This window comes from Carassius gibelio, chromosome A14 (genome assembly GCF_023724105.1).
Source record: "Carassius gibelio isolate Cgi1373 ecotype wild population from Czech Republic chromosome A14, carGib1.2-hapl.c, whole genome shotgun sequence".
NCBI classification, from domain to species: Eukaryota; Metazoa; Chordata; class Actinopteri; order Cypriniformes; family Cyprinidae; genus Carassius; species Carassius gibelio.
Genome location: NC_068384.1, coordinates 2,884,047 through 2,897,634, shown reverse-complemented (window position 1 = coordinate 2,897,634; position 13,588 = coordinate 2,884,047). Strand labels below are relative to the sequence as shown.

The 13,588-nt window shown below is 35.9% G+C and overlaps 2 protein-coding genes across 3 annotated transcripts; both read left to right on the top strand.

Moving 5' to 3' along the window:
• The first annotated feature begins 508 nt into the window (after positions 1 to 508).
• LOC128027042 (pinopsin) lies at positions 509 to 7,876 on the top strand. The gene is made up of 4 exons (XM_052614362.1): positions 509 to 1,041; positions 3,043 to 3,371; positions 5,621 to 5,854; positions 6,305 to 7,876. Exons 1-4 carry the CDS (start codon positions 669 to 671, stop codon positions 6,497 to 6,499), a joined length of 1,131 nt encoding a protein of 376 aa, XP_052470322.1. The 5' UTR covers positions 509 to 668; the 3' UTR covers positions 6,500 to 7,876.
• A 1,332-nt stretch (positions 7,877 to 9,208) lies between these two features.
• On the top strand, positions 9,209 to 13,570 carry LOC128027251 (CD40 ligand-like). Of its 2 annotated transcripts, none has more exons than XM_052614645.1 (5): positions 9,209 to 9,459; positions 11,236 to 11,361; positions 11,506 to 11,527; positions 11,738 to 11,809; positions 11,907 to 13,570. In XM_052614645.1, exons 1-5 carry the CDS (start codon positions 9,283 to 9,285, stop codon positions 12,296 to 12,298), a joined length of 789 nt encoding a protein of 262 aa, XP_052470605.1. In that variant the 5' UTR covers positions 9,209 to 9,282; the 3' UTR covers positions 12,299 to 13,570. The 2 variants fall into 2 exon arrangements, with proteins under 2 accessions (XP_052470605.1, XP_052470604.1); XM_052614644.1 differs by having other exon boundaries at positions 11,233 to 11,361; positions 11,907 to 13,562.
• The last annotated feature ends 18 nt before the right edge of the window (positions 13,571 to 13,588 follow it).

The window sequence follows — 13,588 nt, the reverse complement described above, 5'->3', positions numbered from 1 at the left end:
TATCGGTGTATACTTTCTTTTTTCTTTGTTTCGTTTGTAGAATATACTGCCAAAATGGTTTGATGTTTTGTACTGTTTAATAAAAAAAAAAAAGAAAAAGAAAAAGAAAGAGAGAGAGAAAGAGAGAGAAAAAAATCTGAATTAAAAGATTTGCGCACCCGGTCGACCTTAAATGGGAATTCTATAAGTAATTTATAAATTAAGCTGCCATTTGGCCAAACTACAAAACACTTAAATTAGTATTGCTGATATGCAAATCTATAATTAATATATAGGCTATGCCTATGACATCGCATTCCGATCAAAGTGTGTGAGCGGCGCAATGTTGCTATGGTTACTTCCTCAGGCGAACTTGATTGTATTAGCGTCTTATTGGAGAGTGTCTTGAGTTCAGCATTTATCAATACGGAAACTATATATAATTGTATAAAAGATAATATATAGTCAAAAAATAATATTTGACCCCTCCCCCACCCCTTATAATTCGCACCCTGGTCACCCAGTGCTCATGCACGCGCCTCTCAGACACAGGGAGGTCAGCAGCAGCAGAGGCAGGGTGTTAATGGTGGGCTTTCTGCGCGTCAGTGAGGGGGAGAGATGAAAACTGTGAATACATCTGTGAGGAAAGTCATAGTGTCAACACTACTTAGCCGTGCACTGAGGCTGCTATGGTCGTCTACATCTGGAGTTTGAACATTAGCAACAAAGACACTTATGCGCTCAATCAAAGTGCAAATGTCAGTTCAGGAGAGCCCCACGATCCCCCACCCGGCCTGAGCCGAACCGGCCACACGGTGACCGCCGTCTGCCTTGGAATCATTCTGGTGTTTGGATTCCTCAACAACCTGTTCGTCCTGCTCATCTTTGCGAGGTTTCGCTCACTGTGGACACCTATAAACCTCATTCTGCTGAACATCAGCGTGAGTGACATACTGGTCTGTTTGTTTGGGACTCCCTTCAGCTTCGCTTCCAGTCTCTATGGGAAATGGCTGTTGGGATATCACGGCTGCAAATGGTACGGTTTCGCCAATTCGCTTTTTGGTGAGTTCACTCAACAGGAAAGTTTTAAGTGTAACAGGTTTCAAAAGTTATTTCAGAGGATACCTTACAGCCGAACTTCCTTTGTAGTGCTGCTGTGTGTAATTTTCTGGCGTACACACGTGTTTAGATTTGCTGATCGTTAAATAAGTTACGTTTTGAACACAGTAAATCATGGACATTTAATAAATTAATATTAACAGCGTCTTCAAGCCAAGAGCTTGTTCGTATTTTAGTAGTTTTTGGGAAGCTTAGGAAAAAAGGCTATATATATATATATATATATATATATATATATATATATATATATATATATATATATATATATATATATATATATATAGCTATATATAAATAATGGTGTGGGAGAAAATATTAAATGTATTAAAATATTATATTAAAAATAAAATAATTTGCTTGTTTGTTTGAAGATATATTTAGTTAGTTAAAATCTTAAACATTTTCTTAATTTGTAATTATAAAAAAAAAATAGGCGGCTTATATAATTTATGAAAAGTTCACTGAATAAATTTGACATGGCTATGAAATGTATATGTAAATGTAGCCATGTGCAGCAATATTAAAAATTGTGATAGTGAATTAAATCGAATCATTGAAATGATAGCCTAATCGGATCGAATTGTGACACAAGTGAAGATTCACACCCCTAATATGCCATATCTTACTAACCTGGGTGCCTTCACACTGTTGACTGCAGAATTTACCTCTGTTTTGTGCTGTAAAAGTTTAGTAAAATACTTTTTATACATTTTTAAAGGAAACATGTTTTTTCTCAAGTTCACATTAGACCATACGCTTCCATTTTTTTCAGTCTGTTGAAATATTTCCACAAATGCTCAAGACAGGCAGAAGCCAGAATCTCAGAAGTCACACTCATCCCCCAGTGATCTGACATTATACTGTAGTGGGAGTGTTGTGACACCCTCTGTTTCTCTTTTAGAGGATCTGCGAGTGCAGAGCGTGTGGAACTGCAGTGCAAACCCACTGAAGGAGAATGAAGCTCACAGTTTTTCTCTGTGGTTACCCACATTTCTGACAGTTGGACTGTAGAAATAAATATGTTTAAGTCATTGTTAACAGGACAATAGTTGTTACATAACAGTAGGTCTTCATACCTTTGAAAAAACACAATCTATAACTTAATTAACACACTGAGTCTGAGACTGCAAATATTATTACATTATTCTACATTTCAGTTTCATTGTAGTGTGTTTCATGATTATTTTTGATTGTTACTATTTATATATTTTAGTTTTAGTATAGTAATTGCAATTAAGGAATCAGTTGAGGAATCTAAAATAAATATTCCTTTGAGGAAAGAAGCAGTGCCCACGTTTACACAATCAAGATTAAAACATACCTGCTCACTGTATCAGCCGTGTGTTGATTCTCTTGTGCATCTCAAAATATTTAAATGCACAAAAAGGAAGAGGAAACAGTTTATTGATGTCTAAATTTACTTGGACTCAGCATGAAGTGTTCAGTGACTACTAAAACTAATTTAGATTTTTTTTTCTCGGTTATTTCAGTTAGTTCATAACTACAGTGCATTGATTAATTTAGAATTTATGAAAATGTTTTTAATCAATATTGTTTTTTCTATTATAATATATAGCAACAGCAGTCTCATTAAAACACTACCTCAACGCTGCAGTTAATTTTGGCAGTTTTTATATCCAGGATCAGAACTCAGTTGAGAGAATAACTATATACAAATTTTTTTTTTTGCACTTAACCTCAGACTTCTCTCTAGGGACTGTCCCGGATGTTCACCGTGAATTGCTTTGTCTAACTTGGGTTTATTTTCATTTTCCCCCGCGTGACATAAAGTTGTCAAAATTGCTGTAATTGCTTTACAGCATTTAGTGTAAACAGGCAATAGATACAGTAACATATATTACAATAAAAAAGGATTTAGAGCATCCCTAGTTGGTTGTTTTGTGACCGCTGTTTTTCCATATCTGTTTTCTTTATCCCAAATAGGAATTGTGTCTCTGATGTCTCTGTCCATACTGTCTTACGAGCGTTATGCCGCCCTGCTGCGCCCCACCAAGGCAGACATGTCTGACTTCCGCAGGGCCTGGCTCTGTGTGGCTGGAACCTGGCTCTATTCGCTGGTGTGGACTCTCCCACCATTCCTGGGCTGGAGCAGCTATGGACCTGAAGGGCCCGGGACAACATGCTCAGTGCAGTGGCATCAGCGCTCAACCAACAGCATGTCTTATGTATTGTGCCTGTTCATCTTCTGTCTGCTTCTGCCCCTCATGCTCATGATCTTCTGCTATGGCAAAATCCTATTCATTATTAAAGGGGTGAGTGAGAAGAGGACTCTCATTATTTTTATATGCTATATATGTTATTATTGATTAAATCCACTGTATATTTTTAAACCCATCATTAGAGTATTGGAAGAGAAAATTGTGGCTGTAACTATCACTCTAAATATAAAAGGTTCTTTATTATTGACCTTTATGGTTCCACAAAGAACCTTTAACCTCCTTGGAACATTCCATTGCACTGAAAGGTTCTTTATAGTGGGAAAAGTTTCTTTAGTGCATTAAAAAATTCTTATTTTAAGAACTGTTCACAAGGTTCTTTGTGGTTCGATTGTCCTATTGATGATTCACAAGGCTCCATCGTCAAACCGTAAATGATGAATGATTCAATGACTTACTCATAAAGACACATGTTCATACTAGCATGCGACTCTTACTGCTCTTACTATTTTTACCATGTCTTTCTATGGCAGAAATAGCAAGACTCTTTTCACATACTGTTTTTCGCCCATTATAGGTAGGGAAGTATGCATTATCAGATGCAGTCTAAGAGCAGTATGCTAGTATGCAGTTTAGACACTTACTTGTTTCATTCATGAATGAATCAATGTTTTTGGATTGGTTGAATGAATGATTCAGTGACTCACAAAGATACCTGCTGCCACTTACTGGTGCAACAATGTAACCTGGAGAAATGCCACTGTAAAATTCGGATCACTAATGCACAGATTGACTCGAATACAAAAACATTGGCGAACAGAGTGATATAAACAGTAAAAGGTCTCAGTGCTGTTGTATAACACCAGTGGCTGACTACAGTCTTCCCTCACCGTGTTAATGTCCTTACTGAGGAAATAACGCTGTTATACCCAGAAATCTGCAATGATGTCTCATAGCCAGTGTCCAATTAACATTTCAACCCCGGCAAGCTACAGATAACAGGTCCTGCTCTCTTAGATTCTTTATTTATCCATTTGATATTGATTTGTCCAGCTAAGGGAATAAGATCAAAGCACTTTGGGGCATCAGATTAGACCGTGTTCAGGGTGAAGATGGCTTTAGGTTTTTGTGACTCATCCTTGTTTGAGGCAGCTTTCATAAACACATAACTGTCTGAAGGAATATGTAATGAGCATTTCCAGCAGGTAGTAAGGCAGCGAGCCTCGCCAGAGCAATTCTATGAATGAATCACCATCTGAGGTATTTTTAGAACGAGGAGCCCGTTACTATTGGTGACAAACTCTTATGTAACAAATGTATTTCCTCCAGGATCCACTCTGTTCGGTAGCTTGCGCCGCACTGTGTATCTGACAAATGGAAAGAGCTGCTTCCATTACACATATGAGTGGGCCAGTCACTACAACCCTCGGGCTTTTCTTAGAAACACAAACATTGGATTCTGATGGGATTCAAAAAGGGGTTTTACATGAAGAGAGAGCTGTGAAAATCAGGCAATAACATGTCTGAATAAGTAATTGCATTTATAACATAAAGCCATTCCAGACATGTGGTATGAAATTGATTTCCATTACACCGTTCAGTGGAAAGCTGAATGAAAATGCATTCAGATACAATTAACAAGCACTTTTGGCGGTGTTTATGAATGGAGGACAATTTTGTGTATATTAAACCATTTGCAGACTCAAAGATGATTTGTTTATGTGTCTTCAAATTAATATTTCTTGTCTATGTCATATTGATCGTTCAAATTGCTGAAGGACCATTCCAGAGGATTACACCGGTGAGAAAACACTTAGCCAAGCTGGAGCTGCCAATACAATCACAATCACCTTGTTTGGGACTAATGGAGCATGTAAAAGGTGTGAATGACGACACGAGCCTGTGCAGGGAACTCGGCTTCACTGATCAGCTCTCATTTGCCGCCACCGCTGATTGGAAGTTCACATTCTGTGCCTGGCTGGCAGGAGATCTTTATACAGAGAGATTACTTCATGATGGGAAGGGGATAAGGAAGGTTAACAGACTCCAGAGGGTAGATATCACGACTCCCATCATTTGACACATAAAGGAGCCATCTGCCAGTGTTCCTTTGATTTTCAAACCGCTAACACACATGGCAAGCTAATTCATACTAAGCGTGTTGACATCATGAACTGCTGGATAGTCCATGTTCTCTGCAGCAAGATGGAGGCTTTTAGCTTGATTTAGATGTTTAAAAAAAGACCTACTTCTACATGAAAACTAAAATACATTGGAGATTAGATGTCATGTTTGTGGACTAAACAAAATACATATGCATTAAGTGTTTATTTTTTTCGGATCAGGTAACTAAAATCAACCTTCTGAGTGCACAGAGGAGAGAGAACCACATCCTTTTGATGATTGTCACGATGGTATCCTGCTATCTGCTGTGCTGGATGCCTTACGGGGTGGTGGCCCTGCTGGCCACCTTTGGCAGGAGGGGACTGATCACTCCCATAACCAGCGTGGTGCCTTCAGTCCTGGCCAAGAGCAGCACTGTGGTCAACCCGGTCATATATGTGCTTTTCAACAACCAGGTTAGTCCATAGACTGAATGGAATTCCACTAATTTTTTAGTTATGGTTATATTTAAGTGTGTCTTCACACTGTCAGAAAGAAATGTGCAAAAATTGTACCATTAAGGCTCAGATATTCTTCATTTTCCATGTTACATTCAATCTAGTGTAAAATTGAGTGTACAGACCCTAAAGAAAATTCTGTATTGACCATGAGTGCGGATGAATGTGTAGGACACGTGTGCACTACCTAGTGGTCCCTTATTTTTGAGAGCTCACTTGCTCACATGCACAAGTCTGTGCAGACACAAAAATGTATGTCGTACATTGTCCGCGAACCAGAGCGGAACACGGACTAGGCAAGTGTACTTACAGGTACATCAGCTTGTCCCCTAAAAGGACAATACTGTATCTTCTCTACCCCTAAAAGTTGTACGTTACAGTGACATAAACAGACTTTGTTCATTTCAGTTCTACAGGTGCTTCTTAGCATTTCTGAAGTGTCAAGGAGAACCATCTATTAACATCCAAAATCCTCAGCAAAGCAGCAAAGAAGATCCTCACGTGCTCATGCCCTGTGACGGGCCCTCGTGGCATCACACCATCAAGGGCCCTCAGAAAAAAGAGCAGCACACTCTGGCCTTAGTAGTCCACTACACACCCTGACCTATGGCTTAAAGTTAATAGTGTCAGTTTAATTAATACTTTAGAACATAAGAATGTATTTTTAAGTCTATGAAGAACATACTACACTAATTGTACACAAATGCTGATTATATAATGAACTTCTGAATAAAGACAACACATTGTTAATAGTGCAGTGAAGTAGTTAGTGTAAGGCTGTCAGTGCTATATGTAGTGTGTAGTTACGCTTGTCACCAACAGTAGGAGCCACTGCCTGTGCCATACTACAGTGAGACCCACTGATGTTTAATCACATTTAACAGAACTGGGCAAAGTTCAGTCAATATCCATATGCTGCTTGTGACAGATTCTTTTGAGTGCATAAATTATTATTGATCTTTGGCAGTGGCATGTTAGTTACTGAAAATTTCCCTATAGACTATTATTTACTTTATTTAGTTTTGATTGATATCTCCATGCTTTACTTAAATGTTATCATATCGAGTAGCCTATTTGATTAAGTTTTCAAGATTTGTATAAACTACAGTGAGTCATTTTTGGGGCTTCAATCCTGCATCATTTGCACATTTTCCAGAAAGTATAAACATGTTAATATGTGCCATTCTCGTCGTCAGTTCCATAGGCCCACAGTCTCTCATCTTTTCACCAACATTCACAGAACACATAGTGAGTCATACATGCTTTACGAACTCATTCTTCCCATCCCTGGAAAAAGAAGCAGTTAATACAAAGTCTGCATTGTATGTGTTGTATTCTTTCTCCCAGTAATGATTTTAATGTGTTTTGTTTTTCATATTAGATTAATATTTACTTAAATACCAACAAAACACAGTATAAAGTCATTTTCACAGTATCAGACAGAGTAAATACTGTATAAGGTCCTAAATTGCTAAAATGGTGCTTGATATTGCAAACTGGTGTTTCTTACCATATTATTGTATTGTCATAGTTATAAACACTGGTTTGTAGCTAGTTTTACCATTTACTGCTCTTTGTTATTCATCTTGTCATTTACAGTGGCTAATGAATTGGAAATCTCATAAAATACTCATTAAAAGATAAGGCAGATATATTCAAAATTACATAAAGCAACAGCATCATTATTACATTGCAATTTGTATTTACTGTACTATAACTAATAAAGCCTTGATTTTTAAGGGATATCTATCTGTAAGTACATCTAGAATAGCATTTTTTTTTTCAAGCTAACTTTCCTTTTGTGGCACAATAACGTGATAAGTGTCAATATTTTTCACTGTAAATGACCTCACTTTACTCATGAACACTGCATATTCAAAACATATATTCACGTCCACCCACATCCATTCACAATACGCAGAAAGCACATTGTATATTATTTCTGATGATTCAATTAATAATAAAGATCTGATGACAGGACCCAGATGTGTCCTTTCATGCCTTGTGGGTGAAAATCAATTTTTTAATCTATAAAGCGTGCGTTTAATACTGATGACTTCGGAAAATGTGAGCCCTGACAGAAGGACTGAAAGAAAAAAATCAGTGGGGGTGGAACTGAGGTTAGACGCTCTAGTTCGTGTGAAACCTGTTGTGTGTTTTTCTTTTGCAAAAAACTGATCGATACCAGATAATCAGCATTTTCTTTTGTCGACAGTCAACATTTGAATGATAAACGTTTCTGTTTAGATGTAAAGCAGAATCTATGACCAACATTAAGGTGGCAATGAAGGTCCAACAATTCAAAAAGAAAGTGTTTAACAAACACTTACACGTATAAACCTATATATAGATGCTCACTCATTTACAGATACAGCAATGTAAAACATTGAAAACTTTAAACAGACGTCAAGAATGCTCAAGTGGAGTTGTGAGAATAGGTAGCAGAGACCAAAAGTTGGTGGTTAAAATTAGGTCAAATTTTGGCAGCTATATATATATATATATATATATATATATATATATTTTTTTTTTTTTTTCAAGGATCTTTCATAGATAAACTAGTAAACTTCTCGACCTTGATTATCAAATGAAAATAGTTATGGCTCATAAATAACAAGTTTCATATGTGTTTCTCCTGTGAGTACTCTCCAATAATAAAATAATACAAATAAAGAGGCCACGAAAGTATTGGGACACTTAAGTCAAGTTTAAAAAATGTATGCATATCATTGCATTTGACTAAAGAAAGGCAAAGTATTTGGACATTTTGAGTTTTGTCAGATATTAGTGAATCATATTCATAGTCAATGTTCCTATAATAGGATACCTGTGTGAACTTGAGGAAGAACGCCTTTTTACATACACTAAAAATGACTTTGGAATCAGTTGGTTAAAATTAATCGCAAAAACTGCTCAGAAAAAGTTCTTTCTGAGAAAAGAGCTAACATTATTTGTTTGTAAAGATGCCACCCGGTTTGCTGTTTTTATGTAATGCAATGTTATTCATACATTTTGTGGCTTACATTTTGATATTAGTTCTTAAAAAAAAATCTTTACAAATACTTGTTCACAAAATCTGTTAAAGGCAGAAAACAGATAATTTAAAACTGCAGATTTCGTATCTGCAAAAACAATGACCTTTGTGTAGAAAATGTGTGACCTCATGGAACCAAGCCTTTCTAATACTTGGTATGAGAATGCATGCTTGTTTACGCCAAATTGCGCACAAACACATATGCCGTAAGTCTCAGCCCATCTGAAAAGGTGACAACTTTCAGGAAGTTGCATTCAAATGAGCTTGCTTGCATTGAGAGCAGCTCTCCAGAACTGCATGGGTGCCACAGGAGTACACGTCTCTTCTCTTGTCAACTTGTCATCTCTTCATCATGATAAACACCTTTCACAGTAGCTACAATCCCCCACCGGTGCCTCCACGGACAGGATACAGCAAACCCCAGCCAGTGGGCAACTCGCCTTTAGTCAAGTTTCTGTCAGTGATGCTACTGCTCTTAATGATACTGACCATTGGAGGCTTCCTCTACCTGTTCCAGAAACTCAACATGGTATGAACTGCTCCTCTCTTGGTGGCTCTTGGTGCTCAAGTTTGTATCTACTGCAGGTTACATGGGTGTAAAAAAAAGAAAAAAAGAAATTATGTGAAATACAAGTTTAAGTTCATACAATTTTATATTGTGTGTGTGTGTGTGTGTGTGTAAATATGAGGGTAATTAGAATTTTAATAAAAGTTGACAGACTTTTAAATGGCAGATTATTTTATGGTAACGTATCACTGTCATTTTGCTTATGTAGTTTTTTTTCAATATGTAACTTAGAACATTTTGTAGCTAGGGAATAATTGACAATGCATTTTGTGATAGAAGCGTATATATGTGTGTGTGTGTGAGAGAGTGTCTCTCTGTGTGTGTATATTTCAGTTATTTATTATTTGATTAGAAGTTAACAGACTTTTAAATGGCAGATTATTTTATGGTTTTGCTTATGATGCTTTTTTCAATATTTAGCTTAGTATATTTTGTAGCAATAATTAAAAATGCGTTTTGTGGTAGAAATGGTGTAAAAGGTGTCTTCATCAGGTTCATATTTATTTTAGAGAAAATGCATAAAGTGTCTCTGTATCAAGTTTACAAATACATTTAAAATTTTAGGTCATTCACTCAATAATTTTTATATATATATATATATATATATATATATATATATATATAAATATATATATATATAAATTTTGAGCGAATGAGCTAAACTTTCAAATGTATTTGTATATACAATGTAAACTGTTTATATATATGTGTTCCTGTAGCTCAATTGGTAGAGCTTTACTTTATCAAACGCAAGGTTGGGGGTTCGATTCCCCTGGAACACATGATAGGTAAAAATTGATAGCCTGAATGCACTGTAAGTTGTGTCTTGTAAATGCATACATTTAATTTAAAATGTATATATATACATATATATATATATATATATATATATAAATATATATATATATATATATATATATATATATATATAAAATGCAATTTGAGATGAAATGCAAATGGTTATTTTGTGTCAGAATATACAGAAACAGTTAAACTTAAAAGTCTGTGAGGCCTGATCTCACTGGTGTATTTCCTGGGTTGTGTGGTTTATGAGCAAGGCAGCATGCTGTGCATCAAAGAAACAAAGCAAACAAAAACCAGCATTTCTGTCTCAAGAGGAAGTTAAAACCAAACTACCCAACAAATTATGCAATCTCACCCTATGAATTATATGCCAAAGGTGTGACTCAATAACAATATGCATTATCCCAAAGTAAGCATGACTGATAATTAAAGCATCATTGGAATCGAATTCGGCAGATTTTCGGGGCAAACCATATATAGAGTTTAAAACAGATTATGTACAACTCATAGATTAAGTAAATCAGTGAATCAAGCAGACAGGTTGATATAAAAATCAATGAAGTGTTAGTTTCAGAAGGGATTTTCAAATGTTTCAGTAATGATAAAGTGCAAGTTAGAGGGCAGATTTCACCAAACGCAAGTCGAGTTCACCAGCAGGGTAACTATAGCAACAGTGCATTCATGCGATTTCCATTATGATCAGTTTCAGGCAGTATGTTGATAAAGTAAAACACATACTCTCATTAAATGGTTATTACTAAGCTTATTAAAAATGTAATAAATAAAACCTTTATAAAACCTTCTTCATTGCCATATTATACTGACTGGGTTCTCTGTGATCAGATTTAATAAACCTCTGTGTATATTTACTATCAATTCTTTAAACATTAGGGGAAACACATTCATAAATGTCTTTTTCTTCATCTTCAGCAGCTCCAGGGCAGTTATCAGGAAGACATGACAAGCCTACAGAGACTACAGGACTGTGCGGATAGCAGTATGGACTCAATGACAGAATGTGGCAAACTGATGGAAAAATATAAAGCTGCCATAGCAAAGGTATATGTTTACGTCAAACGTTCAAAAATCATGGTTAGAATATTTTGACACTCCTAGATGAATCTAGTGAATCGTACAACATAAAAAATATTGTGTACAACTATTACTTTATGTATCATTAATATGATTTACTTCTTTCCAAAGGTTTCACAAGCAAATGAAAAATGTAAGTATTGCTAACCTGCCCATCATATTAACTGTATCTAAAACATATTACACAATACTGTTGATTTTTTCATTTTAGCATAAAAATAAATACCTACCATATTTTTTCTCACTGAATAAAATTTTCTTTTAATATTTAGCAAGCAATCTGGTGTCAAATTATTTATGATGCACTATTTCTCGTAACCCTTTAATTTGGATTATCCTGCAGTGTCGAAGTTAACTGGAGGGCCACACGTCATTGGACCAGCTGCACACATGACTGCTCTGAGCGAACATAAAGGTGAATGTAATAGAATGATCATTCATTTAGTATTAAATCAAATCATGTAATAAAGTGTACGGTGATAATATGGTTCTCCTTCCTTTAATGCCACCAGATAAGAATTCTGACTTCTTGAAGACAAACAGTCTTCTTTGGGATGAAGAGCAATCGCTGGTACAGGACGTACGGTTTAGCAACAAACGGGACAAGTTGACCATTCAGTATCCCGGAATCTATTTCATCTACTCCCAAGTCACCTTCTCCAAACCTTCTACTTCTTTTGGATTAAAGCAATCCATAAGGAGCATAGACCCCAAGACACAGGATGTCAAGGAGCTACTCAAGTCTTTTTGCAGTTTGGACCCAGACGCATCATCAGATTTGTGTACAGCCTCTCTGTCAGGGGTGTTCCGTTTAGAGAAAGACCAACAGCTCTATGTTACAGTTGCAAACACATCCTTGGTGAACCGGAACTCCTGCAGCTTTGGATTATTCAAATTGCAGTGAAGAAGACTCTGGAACTGAAATGTGGGAGATTGGGGAGATGGATCATACGAGACAGATGGATCAGGGCACTATTAATAAATGGAGAATTATACAGGGATGTGCACGACATCTGAAAAAGACCAGCTCCAGGGAAAGTCATTGCACCACCAGGAAGTTGTCAACCTACAACACTCTCTCTATGCTGTACATTTACTCCATCCACATGTATATAGTGTTCCTGTGGCTCAGTGATATAGCATTGCGTTCGCAGCACAAAAGGTTGTGTGTTCAATTCTCAGAGAACACGTTAGGTTAAATAAAAATAATAATAATTATATATATATATATATATATATATATATATATATATATATATATATATAGTCTGAATGCGCTGTCAGTTGCTTTGGATAAAAGCATCTGCTAAGTGCATAAAAATATAAATGTAATTACAAATTTAACCTGATAAGAATTTGGTGTTTGTATGAACTTATTTATTATCTCCTGTAGTTTTCCTGTTTATGATCTGCTCTTCTTTTATTATGTCCTCTACTATTGACATAATAAAATTATATTTATTTATCATAACCCTGACAGTTATAATTGACGGTTGATTCTTGTTTAAAGTCCTTTTAAAGAACAGTACAACAACTTCAACTGTTCTTTATACCCATCTATCAATCACCTTTATATACACACACACACACACACACACACACTCATTCATACAAATATATATAAACACACCAATATAAGTATATTATAAATATACATTATGTGGGTTATATATTAACATATATAATTAACTTTGAATAAGAGAGCCAAAATGTTTATTTCCCCTAAACATTACACTATTCCTCTAGACATTCATATATTTTTAATGTTATTACCAATGTTTCTAATTGGTCATGAGTGGTGTAAGTGTTTCCTAATATAGTAGATTGTGGTTGTGAGAAGCTCTATTCTTAAAGTTTGGAAACTACGGTATAGGAAGAGGTCGAAGAGAAAGACGCACCAATTCAGTTTTTAACTTCAATTTTTAAAACACGACCTTGACCTGACTACTGCTGTGCCAATTTCACAGCATTCCATGGAAACAGTGAGTTTTAGGTGACAAACGCATGCTCGTTTGAGCCACGTGGATGCCTCTGCTCACAGGAAGCTGTCAACCTACTACTCTCACTCTAGCCTATACTACATTCACATGTGTGTGTATATATATAAAAACACCAGATCAAAAATACTTCACAGGTACTTCCTTCGGATTTCACAAGGTGGAATTTCCTTGTATGTGTATCTATGATTAAAATA